This window comes from Carcharhinus amblyrhynchos, chromosome 13, assembly GCF_965287045.1.
Source record: "Carcharhinus amblyrhynchos chromosome 13, sCarAmb.v2.hapA, whole genome shotgun sequence".
Taxonomy (NCBI): Eukaryota; Metazoa; Chordata; class Chondrichthyes; order Carcharhiniformes; family Carcharhinidae; genus Carcharhinus; species Carcharhinus amblyrhynchos.
Genome location: NC_137336.1, coordinates 6,249,194 through 6,267,438, shown reverse-complemented (window position 1 = coordinate 6,267,438; position 18,245 = coordinate 6,249,194). Strand labels below are relative to the sequence as shown.

The 18,245-nt window shown below is 42.5% G+C and overlaps 1 protein-coding gene across 3 annotated transcripts in view; it reads left to right on the top strand.

Annotated features, from left to right (window-relative positions):
* Positions 1-18,245, top strand: part of LOC145351669 (protocadherin-10-like) — a 207,283-nt gene that overhangs the window by 107,298 nt on the left and 81,740 nt on the right. Inside the window, exon 1 of one of the 3 annotated variants that reach the window (XM_080201232.1) lies at positions 6,888-9,378. The exons of the other annotated variants lie outside the window; for them this stretch is intronic. Within the exon in view, the coding sequence (XP_080057358.1) occupies positions 6,910-9,378 (2,469 nt within the window). The 5' untranslated portion in view covers positions 6,888-6,909. Of the gene's footprint in view, positions 1-6,887; positions 9,379-18,245 lie in introns of those variants that run through there. 3 annotated transcript variants of the gene reach the window in all.

Genomic DNA, 18,245 nt, shown 5'->3' with positions numbered 1-18,245 from the left:
GGGTTCTGTGGCATGTTTGCGCATAGAGTCCTGAAGGCGGAAGGGCATGTTCGTTGGGTGATGAAAATGGCGTGTGGGACACACCTTTATCAATCGAGGCATAGATTACAAAAGCAGGGAAGTCATTTTGGAGTTATATGGCACTCTGGTAACGTCACAGCTGGAGTATTGTGTGCAGACCTGGTCGCCACATTATCAGAAGGGTGTGATTGCACTGGAGGGGGTGCAGAGGTGATTCACCAGGATGCTGCCTGCGATGAAAATGTGAGCTACGAAGCGAGGTTGTGCAAGCTTGGGTTACTTTCGCTGGAGCAAGAACACAGGGGGGCGATGTGACCGAGGCACACAAGATAATGAGAGACATGAACAGAGTGGATAACGAGCCCCTGTTCCCCTTAATTGAAGGATCAGTCACAAGGAGACATTGGATCAAAATGAGGGGCAGGAGGGTTAGGGAAGAGGTGAGGAAAAACTTTTTTTAGCCGGGGTGGTGATGGTCTGGAATGCGCTGTCTGATAGGGTGGTAGAGGAGGACTGCTCACATTCTTTAAAAAGCATCTGGATGAGCATTTGACACATCGTAACATTCAGGGTTATGGGCGGATGGGATTAGGCGGGTGTTTAATTGTGTCTAATGTGTGAGTGCAGACTCGATGGGCCGAAGAGCCTTTTCTGCATTGTACGGTTCCACGATTCAATGACTAGCATTAGCTTCGGCCTCTGGGTCAGTAGTGTGGTGATGTTACCTTTATACTCCCGTCACTCTGTATTGGGACCATTGAAAGACTTAAACGAAGGATCCTGAAAGTGGTAGCGGAAGGTGCTGCATGAAAAGTAGCCATGAATAAGGAATCAAACACTTAAATGATGACAGGGGGGACGAGAGACAAAAAGTCAAGACTGCGGTGGGGTAACAAAGAATTCAGAAAGGGTTTAAAACTGTCGTGAGTGTTAATTAAAGCAACCATCCCTGGATCCAAGCCCAAGCCTACTATCGCCCTTTCACCACAACAACCACCACCACAAGCAGCTGCAATTTGTTCGTCGATACAATTGGCATCTTTCGGCAATTGTGTCGCAAAAAGTTGAGTGGTCTTGTTTAGGGATTAAACTTTCATATAGTTTGGGCCAAATGGAACAGTTCATGATAGGAATTGAGTGAATTTTTCGAAGCGCGTCAGGATTTCTGCAACAACATGGCGGAGGGCAAAGAAGGGGGCAAGACATTCTACTTTTAGTAATGAACAGGACCTAGTTTAAAAGAAAACCTGACGATGTTTGAAGATGTGATTCATAGCAACCACAAGATAATTAAGTTTTCGTTGGAAGAAAGTTCCAACTACATATGTTACAAATGTAGGTAAATGTGGCGCAACTGTTATAAAAAAAATACTTTTTTCCAGTAGACCAAGCAAACATTTTAACGGACAAAACCTCGAAAGAACAGTGGGAGCCGTACAACGAAGTTAGTACTGCCAAACAGAATCAATCCATCCAAACGACAAGAAGTCTCCGCCCTTCTATACTCAACATTTTGCTGACATGTTTCTTACTCCTTTCTCCTGGTTTCATGACTTGACACATTAGGACCATTAAAAGCAGAGTTTGGCTTCAGTGGAATACATACAAATGCAAGTATCAGTTTCATGGCAGTAAAACAAAGTCGATTGAAGTGTATATGGAAATAACATTTTCAGGGACGTATAACTTATAAGGTTTCACAGGGAAGCAAAATTGATAAATAGGTGAACATAATGATTCAATGCATGAGTGAACTGGAGGCATGGTTCATTTGTTTGAAGGAATATCATATTTATACCTTTGGAGTGATATTTACACGAGGATATCGAAATGATTTGAGCCAGAGGGTGCATTGTAATATATATAAATGTATATGGCAGAGATGGATAAGATGGGTGACTTCTACCATTGCCAAAATCGGTAGGTAAAAGAGTTTGAATTTTCTATGAAAATTGTTATTTAGGGGCCTGATTTGTACTCATGACGAAAGTTGGCGACCTGCCGTCAATGATTGTGGCGCCTGAGGAAAAGCAAAAATGCACGATGTGAACTGCAGCAACCACTGAATTACTTGCTACAGGAGCACGTTACCTCGTGTTCTTAGGGTGTGATATATGAATATTCATTTATGATGTCATATGTTCGGCATACGTATGCATTAAACTTATTGAAATAAACACTTTTAGTCCACAAAGACCACTGGCGTCCAAGAGCAACTCTCTCCCATCAGTAAAATCTCGTGCTGCCTTTATCAGTGCACGAATTCCATGCAGCTCTCAGATAAAGATTATGTGATCCAGTTCCTGGATGAAAAGATACTGCAATTAGAATATACAGAGAGGGTGTGCCACATGGGCAAAATCGAGATTCTTTCTGTTTTAACTGTCTACAAATCTGAGCAACTTGCGATTTGAATAAAAAAATGGAATGCCTCATTGATGCAAAGCATCTGAGGAAGAATTGCTCAATCAACACTTCTGTCTGTAGTGGGAAAGACCAAACACCAGTAGCTATTATTAAAAAAAAGTCCTTCGCCTGTCAGAAAGACTTTGGACAATTTAATTTTCTTCCTGCCTTCCTGACCACTGGCCAGGTTTTTTTTAAACTTGATACTCTGCATCATTTTATACGTGTTCATTTTTTCGTTCAAATAGTTGTGGACTGGGGGAAGGAGGCATCGGGCGGGCATGGCTGCATTGTGTGCGTCTTGTTTTCGCATAAGTGGATACCTGAATATGTACATTTTAATCATTTTGCTAATATGCCTCATCCTTTCCTTGGGTGAACGTTAGCAACACATCTAACTTGTTAACTGAAGGAAATTGGTTGACTTGTTTCTTGCACCAACATCTATACTGTTATATAAATGCACTTTTTTAATGTTGAAGTGTCTCGTCATGCACGCATTAAGACACTTCGCAAGAATACCGAGATAATTTATACTTTATGAGAAAGAATGTTGATTGCGAGCAATGCTTTCAAACCAAACTGTATTCGCTTCTCATAAAGGATATGTTGTTGTTTTTCCTTTATAATGGAATTTTGTAAAATATCCTGATATATAAGAACATAAGAACATAAGAAATAGGAGCAGGAGAAGGCCATCTAGCCCTTCAAGCCTGCCCCACCATGCAATAAGATCATAGCTGATCTGAAGTGGATCAGTTCCACTTCCCCGCTTTCTCGCCATAACCTTTAATTCCCTTGTCTGTCAAAAACCTATCTACCCGTGACCCAAATATATTTAGCGAGGTAGCCTCCACCATTCAATGGGCAGAGAATTCCAGAGATTCACCACCCTTTGAGGGAAGAAGTTCCTCCTCAACTCCGATCTAAACTGCGCCTCCCCCTCATCTTGAGGCTGTGCCCTCTAGTCTTGCCATCCTTTCTAAGCGGGACGAATCTCTCTACCTCTACCCTATCCATCCCTTTCATTATCTTATACGTCTCCATAAGATCCCCCCTCATCCTTCTAAACTCCAACGAGTACAGGCCCAGTCTATTTAGTTTCCCTTCATATCCAACCCCCTCGTCTCCGGTATCAGTCTAGTGAACCTCCTCCGCACTCCCTCCAAGGCCAAAATATCCTTGCGCAAGTGCGGCGACCAAAACTGCACACAGTACTCCAGCTGCGGCTTCACCAGTACCCTGTACAGTTGCAGCAAGATCTCCCTGCTTTTATATTCTATGCCCCCCGCTATAAAGGCCAGCATCCCATTCGCCTTCTTGGTCACCTGCTGCACCTGTAGGCTGGGTTTTTGCGACTCATGCACAAGGACCCCCAGGTCCCTCTGCACCGTAGCATGCTGCAGCTTTTCGCCATTTAAATAGTAATCCCTCCTACTATTATTTCTGCCAAAGTGGAATATGCAAGGCGAAAAGCTTTGGCTTCTCTTCTCTTCAGAAATATACTAAATTGGCAATGTCATCTCAATTTAAAATCAAACCTGTTATCATGAACTCAGGAATGGACGAAAAGAAGAGTCAGTTCAGCCCTGTGAACATCGTCATAACAATAGTCTTACGTTTCAAAGCTATTGCCAAAGCCTTGCTTTGCGTTCCCATCATCTGCGTGTCCAGTTGCCATTTGAAAGTGACGAGGAATTTCACTCCTTTCAGATGTGATTAAAGTATGAAAAAAAGAAAACGTTAGGTTTAAAAGGCGTTAACACACATCTAAGAAGTAGGTTCTGCCCTCTTTTCCGAGATGTTCTCACAGGGGAAACAGCCTCTGACCATCTCCTATACCACTGAGAATTCTTTGTGTCTCAATAAGGTCACCTCTCATTCGTTTAAAATCCGGTGAGTGCATGCCCAACCTACCCAGCCACTGCTCATCAGAAAATCCGTCCATACCCGGGATCCACCTACTCAACTTCCTCCGGACTGCTTCGAATGATAGTATATCTTTCCTGAGATAATGGGAACAACATTGTTCACCCTATGTCAGGCGTGGACAAACAAGTGCCTTGTATAGTTTCAATAAGACCCAAATACTTTTATCTTCCATTCGCTTTGGAAAAAAAAGACCAACTCTCTATTTACATTTATTGTTACCTGCTGAACTTGCACGGTAGCTTTTTAAATTAACGCACAGAAAACCCTAAACCCCGATGTGCTGCAGCTTTCTGCAGATTTTCTCCAATTCAATAATATTCAGCTCCATAACTTTCATGACAAAATGTATAATATCACATGTTCTTAAATTTGTTTCAATCTGCCAAGGTTTTTCCCATTCACTTAACTGGTCCATGTTCCAGCTGTGGACTCATTGTATCATCCTCACCACCTGTGTTCTCACCGTCTTTTGTGTCATTCGCAAACTTGGGAATAATACGTTCACTTCCTTCATCCAAGGCATTAATATATATTAGAACTGAGTGCGACCTCAGCTCTGATCTCTTTGACATTCCACGAATTACAAGTTACCATTCTGAAGAAGTCCCTCTTATGCTATGTCGCTGTCTTCTATTAATTAGCCAACCCTCTAGCAAATGTCAATGTACTGCACTGAATAACTTGAGCTCTTCCCTCTTTACGCAGCCTTTTATGCGGGTTCCTTATGCAATGCTTTTAGGACACGGCAGGGCAAAATGTATAGCAATCTGCATGCACATTAAGTTGTTAGGAGCAAGGAAATAAATTCGTGAAAATGTAAAGATGGCGAAGGGAGTGGGTTGAGAATGTGGCAATGGGCGAAACTTGAACAGTGTTGAGAAGGAGAACTCAAGTTAGAAGATACATCTATTGGAATCTGTTAACTTGCAACCATGCCTCAATATGATTGCATTAATTTTGCGGGATAGACATCCATATTCTTTTACTTTGTTACATTTTAGTTAAAGTGACTATTATACATAAGATAAAAAACTGGCTCGTATTGAATATGTTTCCCGTGCAACTGAGAGACATCCGATTCCCTGAATTTGGGTTGAATTTAATTGTTTTGTATTTTACGAATTAGTAGAGTGTTTTCTTTTTTGAGGATATATAAACAAAATATATTCGCTTCATTGGGGATTGTTAGATGTTCAATCTGAAAGAGTCCAGATGATTGATAAGCATGAATACTATTGAATCTGCATTTAAACCTTGCCACTAATGAATAATGATATTAATTTTATGTATTCTTCAGTAATAGGTCTGTTTATTCTGAAAAAGATGAATCTTTTATAGGTTTTTAGCATTGCATTCAACGGTGTGCACAATACCACAATACTGGCCTGCAAAACCATGACACACGTAGATAATAGAGCAATTATATATATATTTTTAATTTGGGTGTTGCAAGCATGACCACGTTGTTTGTTTGGCAAGGCATGGTGTACTTCTATTTTTAATTCTACAGTCTCCGAGAATTTGTAGATAACAACTGGCAAACGATACATCTCTAGTCACCCTCTCTCTCTCTGTCATATCATATGTAATAATGTTAATTAATGCATACCAATCCATAGTAAGTTATTTAAACTTATCAACCGAAGTAAAACATTCAGGAAAGGTGAAGAAAATTTGCACACGATCGTGGTAAGGTATCGAAAAAGATGAAGGAATTTACCAAAACAACGCGAATAATAGGCTTTGTTCGACAGGCTTACTTCCGTGATGCAAAAATAGAAATGCTGGAAAACCTCAGCAGGTCTGACAGCATATGTGGAGAGAGAATATAGCCGAAGTCAAAAGCACTGACGAAGGGTCATCCAGACTCAAAACGTTGGCTCTATTCTCTTCCATGGATGCTCCAGACCTGCTGAGATTTCGCAGCATTTTTGTTTTTGGTTTCAGATTCCAGCAACCAATATATTTTGCATTTATTTTTATTTCCGTGACGTTTGGATCAACAAATTAGTAAATTGGACAAAAAAGTACAACTCTGAGACAAATGCAGCATAGCAGTAATTAGACTGAAAGCTAATCAGATACAAATCAAATCATACAAGGAACACAAGCCACAAATGCAATAAAAGTTGCACAACATTAAATCCACACAGCAATTCCACCGGTGTTCAGTAGAGGCACTGTTGCTTTAAGATAATGTACTGTTATTATTGGCCGAGTCTCTTTGTGTCGCTGTCTACCAATGAGATGAAGAAATGTGGCCGGAGATCTAGCACCTCTCCGCCTACACCACATATTGCGCACCGCAGAATCGAAGAACAGCATTCGTCATCCCACGCTCTTAACTCGCATCGGAGAGAAACAAAATACATCTCAGGGTATTTGCAAATCATCCTGAGAATCGGGACAAAACGTCTAGGGGCTAGAAACCGGATATTACATTTCGTTTGGATAACCAAGGTAATGAACAAATGCGTTTTCATGTTAAAACCAAGATGCGTGTAATTCATTGGAGACCCTGACAGTTTTATTAGCAACACTTGGTGCGGAATGGCATTCTGGTTAAACAGTCATTTCATGAAGTGCTCTGTTCTGTATCTAATATTAATATGCATTGCGCATTCCCTCAGTTTAAAAATTCGCTACTCAATTCCGGAAGAATTGGAGGTCGGTGCCTTTGTTGGGAATATTGCTACGGACCTGGGTTTAGATGTGAAACAGCTAGCGGTGCGCAGATTACGAATTGCACCTGAAGGTAAAAAACAATATCTGGACGTTAATTTAAGCACTGGAGCTCTCATTATCAAAGAAAAAATGGACAAAGAGCAGCTTTGCGAGCACGGACTCACATGTGTACTGGTTTTACAGGCCGTGATTGAGAAACCGTTAAAGGTATATCGAGTAGAAATTGAAATTCTTGATATAAATGACAACGCGCCCGTGTTCAAGACTAGCGAGTTAAATATTGAAATCCCAGAATCCCAGCCAGCAGGAACGAGCTTCCCGCTGCAGAACGCGATTGACCCAGACGCCGGAACCAACAGTGTCCGCTCCTACCAACTGAGTTCAAGCGAATATTTCACTTTGAAAGCACAGTCAGAGAGTGAACAAAATTATGTCCCTGAGCTGATATTGGAACGACCCCTTGATCGAGAGCAGCAGGCAACCCATCAGTTGACCCTGACGGCATTTGACGGTGGAAACCCGGAGAAATTTGGAACCACCCAGATTAAAATTACTGTGCTTGACGTGAACGACAACGCTCCATCTTGCGAACAGAATATCTATCAAATCACCACGGCCGAAAACATACTCCTAAATACTTTGATTGTGAAAGTCACTGCGACTGATCAGGACGAAGGTCTAAACGGCGAGATAATGTATGTCTTTAGCGATCAGACTCCTGATAAAGTACGTGAGGTGTTTAGCTTGGATCCAATAACAGGAGAAATCAGAGTGACCGGTGTTGTGGACTTTGAAGAAGCAGAAAATTATCAGATTTCCGTACAAGCTCAGGACAGAGGTATACGTCCACTGTCAGTATACTGCAAAGTGTTGATCAGGGTTACTGATGTTAATGATAACTACCCTGAAATCATTGTAACTACTACATCAAACACTATTCCAGAGAATGCAGCAGAGGACATAGTAGTGGCACATTTCCAAGTTACGGATCCAGATTCTGATAAAAAGGGAGGTAGTTATTGTCGAATCACCAGAGAGATCCCATTTACGCTTAATAGATCTTTTGATAAATACTATACGCTCGTTACTCACGGCAAGTTAGACCGCGAAAAAGAGCCAGAGTACAACATTACAATTTTATGTACGGACACTGGCTCCCCTCCACTCTCGACCAATAAAACGATACAACTTCAAGTCTCCGACATAAATGACAATGCGCCACGTTTTACGCAGCCTTCTTTCACCACGTATGTGACAGAAAATAATGCCATTGGTTCTTCAATTGGTGCTGTGTCAGCATATGATTCCGATTTCAATCAAAATGCTGAACTCTCCTATTCTGTTTTGGATAACCAGATACACGGTTTACCTGCAATGTCTTTCGTCTCAATAAACCCAACCAGTGGTGAGATATTTGCACAACGCTCTTTTGATTTTGAGCAATTAAAACAATTTCAATTCCATGTACAAGTGAAGGACTGTGGATCCCCTCCTCTGAGCAATAACGTAACAGTAAATGTAATCATCATGGACCAGAATGACAATGCCCCTGTGATCGTGTCACCTCTGTCAAACAAAGGGTCTGCAGCAGAGGACACAATGCCAAGATCTGCGGAGCCAGGTTACTTGGTTACAAAAGTGACAGCCACTGATGCCGATTCCGAATTAAACGGTCAAATTGTTTACCAACTCCGTCAGCCGACTGATGAAAGCTTGTTTACTGTAGCTTCAGAAACAGGAGAAGTTTGGACGATTCGTCACTTGGGTCATAAAGATTCATTCAGGCAAAAGATCGTAATTTTGGTGAAGGATAATGGAACGCCGTCCCTTTCTTCAACAGTCACCATTAATGTGTCAGTACAGGATGACAACACCGAAAATGCTTCTAATATCAGCACTTTGAGGAATGCTGGACCATGGAAATACGATTTGAAGTTTTATCTGATGATGATTTTTGGCTCAACCTCTTTCTTGCTGCTCGTGGCGATTGTTATTCTCGCTATTAAGGTGCACAGAGGTAGAAATGAAATTAAATCTTGCTACTGCTGTTGGCAGTCGTCTTATTTTTCCAGAAAAGATTCATCCCATGGAATCCAAAAGGCTAGTGCGAGTATTCAAATTCCACCCAATTACACAGAGGTATATGAAAGCGGGGCCCTCCAGCAAACACTTGACTATGGCGCATGCCAAAATTCTGCCTTGAATGATTTTACCTTTCTACAATTACAAAATGTGGCCATGACAAGGACTGATATCGTGAAAGGTACATTTCACCTCGGAGAAATTGGAATTGCATCAAACCCTTCGCACAATGATACAACTAAATTTCGGGAGGTAAGTGTTATGTAAGTGAAATACCAAACGGCTAATGTGATGTGTTATTGTCAATAGCGGGTTTTAATAATTCTGAAATAAAAAATAGAACATGCTGAAATCGCTCAGCAAGTTTAGCATCCGTGTGGAGAGACAAGCAGAATTTATGTTTCAGTTCAATGACCTTCGTCAGAACTGGATTACCTGGAGTGTAGGAATTTTTTAATGTTTACTGGGAGTCGGTGTGAAAGATTCAACTACAAGGTCTGTGATCAGGTAGAACTTACGGGCGATTCAGTGGTTAATGTTAGGATAGCGCAAAGCAAATTAAAGAGATGATAATAGAGCAAGAACAAAACATGCGTCCAAAGAGATTGTACATGGCAGAACATAATACAAATGATCGAACTGAGTTTTTTGACCGGCATGGACCAGTTCGGGCCGAAGGGTCTGTCTCCGTGCCGTGGAATATATTATTCTGTGATCTCTCATGGTTGCCGTCCAAAAAAAATGTGAAAAGATATAGAGCTCACTGTTGAATCCGAAGTGTTACAATTGCCCATTGGCGCAATTAGATTTTATTCCTGGAGCTATTATTTGTGCTCCATTAGAACAATGCAAGGGGACAGAGTCAATAAGTCAGATTGGGAATAGAGGAGAGAATTAAAATGGTCGGTGATCAGCAGCTCTGGGTCATTTTTGTAGACTGTAAAGTATTTTTTTGCAAAATAATTAGCCAAGCTGCGACAGAGATCCCCAAAGGGGAATTAAGTGGAGTCAATGGAACAGTTAGGGACAAATTATTTCCACAGAGCACCAAACCAAATAGAATGAATTGCCTTTTGGGAGTGAAATTAAGAAGAATATCCGCCAAAAAAAAAGGTTGTACAATTTTGCAACTCTCTTTCAGAAATAGAAAGTGATGTTAGGTCAATTGTTGATGTTACATGGAGGATATATACGTATTTTAAAAATACTAAGCATGGAGAAATGTAGTTGGTTTGGATCAGATATTAGCTATGATCTCATTGCATGATGGAAGAGGCTCATTCCTCTCATCTCTGCCCCTCCCAATGATGAGACCAATGTGTAAGCAACAAATGCGTGTTACTGAATTGAAAGTAGTGCAAGCACATCGTTAATGCATCAGGAACCTGTAGGTGCGTCCTTCGAGCGGGACTGCGGTATTTTTCGCACCAAGAGGTATATTTCAACCCATCTTGAAAACATAACGGTATTTTGGGCTCAACTGATTTCTGTGGTACCAAGTTCCACAGACAAGCCACTCTCTGGGTGAATAGATTTCTTCCCATCGCAGTCCTATAAGGTTTATATCGTATCCTTAGATTATGAATTGTGTTGATAAGTCAAGGAAACAGAAAATGATGGCGAGGCTCGAATAAGAATCGTGAATGGATGTGACTTGTAAATCTCTAAGGTAAATTGATTCGAAGTATCAACGAAATACATTTTAAGGAAAAAGTTGATGAACAATTAGATAATAAGCATGGGAACCGTTGCACTGATGCTTAAGGCATCATATGGATATAAGGAAATGAGTGACATATGACGCTGTTAAACTGTCCCACCATAAAATGAGACAATGGCTGATTATAGAATCATAGAATCCCTAGAGTACAGAAAGAGGCCGTAGAGTATGCACCGTCCACAATCCCGCCCAGGTCCTAATCCCTCAATCTTCATTTACCCTGCAAACCCCGCTGAAGTTAGCATGGCCAACCAATCTAAATGGCACATCTCTGGACTGTGGGAGGAAAACGATGCAGACACAGGGAGAAAGTGTAAACTCCACACACACAGTGACCCGAGACTGGAATTGAACCTGGTTCCTTGACATCTGACATAAACCACCAAATTTGTCCCATATCGTGCCATAGTTATTTGGGTGACAAGATCTATCAATCCTAGATGAAAATTTAACAACTGAGCTAACATCAGTTCCCATTTTTCGAGAAGTGTTATACATTCTACTTCCCTATCCATGTCGAAATTCTTCTTCATTTCACTCAAAGAAAGCTGGACACACTTTTAAAAAGTGGTCCCAGTTCTAGATTCAATGCCCATTGGGAATATTTTATTTATAACCATCATAACAGCTCCCCGATAGATCAAGTCACTTGTACCTTCTAAATTTCAGGAAGCATAGTTTGCAAAATGTCCTGTGATAATTCTATACAAATTCTGACAAATTTACATTCTATTCTCTCCATAGAAATTAGAACCATCCAAAAGTCAGGTGCTCAGTATTACTAGTATTTTGCTGCGTGACCTAACCACAGCTTTGTACTGCTCTAGGACAACATCTACCACTTGTGTTTAGTACTGTATATATAAGGCAGGTAAGTATTCAACTAGCCTTATTTTATGTGCTTGTCCATGTGATGATATTTCCAAATGGACCATGGATGACTTTCTGTTTCCTCACGCCCATTTTCATCTTTCTACAAATCACGTTAACTCGATACTCTTGGGTAATTGACCGCACAGCTAGGGGAAACATGTCTCTCCTTTCTATCCTACCGAAGCCATTCAGAAGATCGTATATTTAAATTGGTCACACATAGCCTCTTGGTCACACACATTATCTCTTCTAAGAAAAGCAACTCTAGCTTATCCAATCTCTCTTCATGCTGTAGTTTTCAAGCTCTGGCAAAATTCATGTACATTTTCTCTGCAGTCTCAACAGAGCAATTATGTCCTTCCTGTAAATGGTGGCGAAAACTGATCACGCATGTCCAGCTGTAGTTTAACCAGTGTTTTATACAGTTCAATAATAACATTCCTGCTGTAGCATTCAATAATTTGCCAAATAAAGGAAAATGTTGCATATGCTGTCTTGACCACCTTGCTCACCATTTTGCCACTTTCAAGGATCGGTTGCCATGTACTTCAAGGCCTCTCACTTCCTCAACTCATCCTACTATCTTCCTGTTCATTGAGTAACATCATTTGTCGGTTCACTTTAACTAAATGTGTTTTCGTGACCTCATAATTGTCTCTATTTTTGTCTAATATATTGGTCTTCAACCCACAGTTCTCTCCCTGAAACTGAATGCCAATCACAGAAGCATAAAAGATAGGAGGAGGAGGCTCTAGTCAGACCACATTTGGAATATTATGAACAGTTTTGGGCCCCCTATCTAAGGAAGGATGAGCTGGCCTTGGGAAGGTCCAGAGGAGATTCACAAGAATGATCCCTGGAATGAAAAGGTTGTCATTTGAGGAATAGTTAAGGACTTTAGATCTGTACTCGGAGTTTAGAAGGTTGAGGAGGGATCTTATTGAAACGTACAGGCTATTGCGAGGTCTGGGTAGAGTGGATGTGAAGAAGAAAAATTAGAACCAGAGGACACAACCTAAGGTGAAGAGGGCAATCCTTTAAAACAGAAATGAGGAGGAATTTCTTCCGCCAGAAAGTGATGAACCTGTGGACTTTTTGCTGCAGAAAGCAATGGAGTCCAGGCCTTGAAGTGCCTTTATGACAGACATAGACAGATTCTTGATTAATAGGGGGACCAGGGATTATGGGGAAAAGACAGGATAATGGGGATGAGAAAGAAAACCAACCATGATTGGATGGCGGAGCAGACTCGATACGCTGAGTGATCAAATTCTGCTCCTGTGTCTTATGGTCTTATGGCCTTATAGGAGGTCTTTGGGCCCTTCACGCCTGCTTCATCATTCATCAAGATCATGGTTGATCATCCAACTCAGTCGCCTAATCCTGCTTTCTCCCCATAAAATTTGATCCCATTTGCCCCAAGTGCTGTATACGTGTTGGTATCTACTACCTCCCATGGTAAGGAATTCCCAAGACTCACCACTTCTTTCTTGAAGAAATCTCTCCCCATCTCCATCCTAAATGGTCTAGCCTGTATCTTGAGATTGTGATGCCTTGTTCTGGGAACGCCTGCTATCGGGAATATCCTTCCTGCCTCCAGCTTTGTAGTCCTTTTAGAATTTTTAAAGTCTCCATGAGATTCTGTCTCCCCTCAAACGTCTGAAGTCCAGCAAAAACATTCCTAACCTAGTCAATCTCTCCTCGTACATCACTCCCGCCATTCCCAGAATCAGCCTGTTGAACCTTCGCTGCACCAACGCGAGAGCAAAAACATCTTCCTCAGAAAAGGAGACCAGAATCCAGGTGTGCCTTCACCAAGGCCTGGTACAATTGCAACAACGCATCCTTGCTCCTAAATTTCATGCCATAATGGCTATTGCCCAGGGGTGCCTTCACTATAGGAAATTCAATTAATCACTTCTCGTTGCACAGTACCAGGTCTAGTACAGCCTGCTCTCTGGTTGGCTCCTGAATGTACTGTTCCAAGAAGTAAAACATTCTCTGATCTCATCACATGTGCTACTTTTTTTTTCCACTTGCTGTTTTCAGCCTATCTGTAAATTAAAATCTCCAATGATTGTAACTCTACCTTTCTGGAAAGCTCCGATTACCTCTTTTTTCACTCTATAACGTAGGTACAATGAGGGTGCTTGTATAACACTCCCACAAGTGAATTTTAATCTTTAGTATTTTTCATTTCAGCAAAAACAGCTTAAACATTTTGGTTTCCTGAATTTAGGTCATCCATCTCTTATACATCCATAACAGTTTTAGTTTACAGAGCCACCTTTCACGAACTTCCTCACCTTCCTAAATGCCACTTACCTGTCAAAATTCAAATCCCAATATCTACCATTCTGCTGCCATGTCCCTGTAATTGTTGTAGGATCATATTTATTTCTTTTTGTACTATCAGTTCATATCTTTTGTTTCCAATGTAGTTAATGTGGATACAATACATTTAACTTTGTCCTAAATGTTTGTAACCGCTGGCCTTATCTTCTGACTTAAGCCGAGACATGTACTTGCTATCCCGTTGGTCTGTTTATTATTTTCCATGTTAATAAGAACATAAGAACATAAGAAATAGGAGCAGGAGTAGGCCATCCAGCCCTTCGAGCCTGCCCCGCCATTCAATAAGATCATGGCTGATCTGTCGCTGCTCAGTTCCACTTTCCCGCCCTCTCCCCATAACCCTTAATCCCCTCTCCTATCAAAAACCCATCAACCCGCGTCTTAAAAATATTTAGCGAGGCAGCCTCCACCACTTCAACGGGCAGAGAATTCCAGAGATTCACCACCCTTTGAGTGAAGAAGTTCCTCCTCAACTCCGTTCTAAACCGCCCCCCTTTTATCTTGAGGCTGTGCCCCCTAGTCCTATTGTCTTTTTTGAGCGGGAAGAGTCTTTCCACCTCTATCCTATCCATCCCATTCATCATCTTATACGTCTCAATGAGATCTCCTCTCATTCTTCTAAACTCTAACGAGTACAAGCCCAGTTTATTCAGCCTCTCCTCATAGCTCAACCCCCTCAACTCCGGTATCAGCCTAGTAAACCTCCTCTGCACTCCCTCCAAGGCCAAAATATCTTTGCGCAGGTGCGGCGCCCAAAACTGCACACAGTACTCCAGTTGCGGCCTCACCAATGCCCTATACAGCTGCAGCAAGACCTCCCTACTTTTATATTCAATCCCCTTCGCTATGAAGGCCAGCATCCCATTCGCCTTCCTGACCACCTGCTGCACCTGCAAGCTGGGTTTTTGCGACTCGTGCACAAGGACCCCGAGGTCCCTCTGCACCGTCGCCTGCTGCAGTTTTTCGCCTCGTAAGTAATAGTCCTTCCTACCATTTTTCCTACCAAAGTGGACCACCTCACACTTGCCAACATTAAATTCCATTTGCCATTTCCTGGCCCATTCGCCCAGCCTATCTAGATCCTTCTGCAGACTCTCCACACCCTCCGCACAATTTGCCGTTCCCCCAATCTTGGTGTCATCAGCAAATTTCGACACTCTACACTCGGTTCCCTCCTCCAGATCATCTATATAAATGGTAAAAAGCTGAGGTCCCAGCACCGACCCCTGGGGCACTCCACTAGTCACCATCCGCCAATCCGAATAGCACCCGTTGACCCCCACTCTCTGCCTCCTATTTGACAACCAATCTTCTATCCACGCTAACACCCTACCCCCAACTCCATGTCCCTCGACCTTCTGCAATAACCTCTTGTGAGGCACTTTGTCAAACGCTTTCTGAAAATCTAGAAAGACCACATCCACCGGCTCTCCTCTATCCACCGCCCTAGACACATCCTCATAGAACTCCAGTAAATTTGTCAGACACGACTTCCCTTTAATGAAACCGTGCTGCATCTGCTCTATCAAGCAATTCCCTTCAAGATGCCTCGCAATTTCCTCCTTAATGACAGATTCTAACATTTTACCTACCACAGATGTTAAACTAACCGGCCTATAATTCCCCGCCTTTTGCCTGGCACCCTTCTTAAACAACGGTGTAACATTAGCCGTTTTCCAATCATCCGGCACTTCCCCGGAATCCAGCGACGTTTGGAAAATAACCACCAAGGCATCCACTATCACCTCCGCCATTTCTTTCAGAACCCTCGGATGCATTCCATCCGGTCCTGGGGACTTGTCCACAATCAGCCCCTCCAGTCTGTCGAGCACTGCCTTTCTAGTAACAGTAATGTCATTAAGACCCTCCAGTCCTACCACCTTTCTATCGCTAACACCCGGCAAATTATTCACGTCCTCCTCCGTGAAGACAGAAACAAAAAAGTTATTCAATACCTTAGCCATATCCCCATCCCCTACCACTAGGTCCCCTTTCTCATCCTCTAAAGGACCAACATTCACCCTAGCCAGCCTCTTCCTTTTTATATATTTATAAAAACTCTTGCTATCCTTTTTTATATTAAGCGCTAGCCCAGCTTCATAGTTTCTCCTACCCTTCCTTATCAACTTCTTTGTCAATCTTTGTTGACATTTAAACCTCTCCCAATCCTCTTCTCGCCCACTACTCTTAGCTACTCTAAATTCCTCCGCTTTTAGTTTAACACTTTCCTTCACCTCCTTCGTTATCCACGGCTTATTACCTCTCCTCTTACTATCCTTTTTGACCATCGGAATAAATTTCCGTTGAGTACCAAGAAAGATCTCCTTAAAGATCCTCCACTGCTCCTTAACAGACCCTCCCTCCAACGCGCTCTCCCAGTCCACATTCGCCAATTCTTCTCTCATCCTACCGTATTTCCCTCTATTCAAACAAAGGACGCGTGTCCGGGAACCCACTTTCTCCTCCTCCACCTGCACCAGAAACTCCACCATACAATGATCACTCTCCCCAAGAGGATCCTTCACCACAAGGTCCCTAATTCTACCCGCTTCATTACATGTCCCTATTAATACTTGTCCCTATTGCCTTGTTAGTTTACACATCTTCCAAAATTTGAGCTCTCGATCCCACTATTTATTTTAGATCATTTTCCATTCCCGAGTTATTCGACTAAATAGAATATCAGTCCCAGCATTGTCCAGGTGTAGACTGTCTCAACATTACAGATCCCAAATTCGCCAGCACAGGTGCCAGCGCCCCAGAAAGCAGTTTGCAGTGTTTGCAGAAAGCAGAAAGCAGTGTGGCACTTTGCCCACACCAGACCTTGAGCTATGCATTCATTTTTCTAATCTTAGCTGCCTTATGAAATTTGCATGTAGTTCATGTATTTATCCAGAATCTGTTACCTTTGAGGTTCTGCTGCTATGTTCCACTTTTTTCATACTGCTTATGCATTATCTCCTTTCTCGTTATCCTTTGTTGTTGGTACCTAGGTAGACCACGTCAACTGGATCCTTCCTCTCCCACTGTCAGTTTTTCTCCAATTCTGAGTAAATGTCACCAAACTGTGATAGTGGGCAGGCAAAACAGCCAGTTGAGCTTTGTGTTGCTTCATAAGTGTGAATCCCGCTCACTGTGTTATTCCTACTATGACTGCATTCCGTTGGTTCCCCTCACATAGATGACTTGCATTTAATCCTCGTTCGTAATTAGTAAGATTAATAAGGCTCCCTCAAATGAAGAGGTCAAGGTAGTAATCTTGAATATGTAATTAAAATTTATAGTGCTTAGACGTCGGAAGTCAAGGAGCTGGTTCAGTTGGAGATCTGAATCACTTATGAAATAGATTCATTCATTGAACCGAATGAGAACATCTCAAAGAAGAAATGAAAATAACAAGTTCTAAAATGCAATATGGTGCATTGACAGCATTCCAGATGGCATGGTTGTTGCCATCGGCGAAACATGAAGGAATATTTTGAACTTATACTGCATGAGATCGCTGCAAATTAACAAGAGTTTGGGTTTGTTTATTAGTGTCGCGGGTAAACTTACATTGTCACTGCAATGAGGTTGCTGTGGAGGTCCCCTGGTCGCCGCAGTCTGGCGCCTGCTGGCGTGCGCTTGGGGGGGGTTGGGCATGGCCGGTGCACCTGACCTGGACTGTGGGGGGGGGGGGGGGGGGGGGCGGAGCGCCCGGGGGGGACCCATGCGGGCGCTGGGGGAGCGTGCAGACTCCGCACAGACGGTGACCCAAGCCGGGAATCGAACCCGGGTCCCTGGTGCTGTGGGGCGGCAGGGCTAACCCACTGTGCCACCGTATCACGCCATTGCAACCAAGGCTGGGTAAGGCATTTTGGCCTTTGATATTGGTTTTTGACTGAATTAAACTGAATCTTAAGATATCAGAACTAAGATATCTTTACACAGAGGGTAGTAAGGGCGTGGAATGCCCTGCCTGCAGCAGTTGTGGACTTTAAGGGCGTTCAAATGGTCAGTGGATAGGCATATGGATAACATTGGAATAGTTTAGGTTAGAGGGTCATTAGATTGTTTCCACTGGTCGGCGCAACATCGAGGGCCGAAGGGCCTGTACTGCGCTGTAATGTTCTATGTTCTATGTTCTATTCGTCAGGTCGAGCTTGAGACAGAAGACAAGTGCGAGCGAATT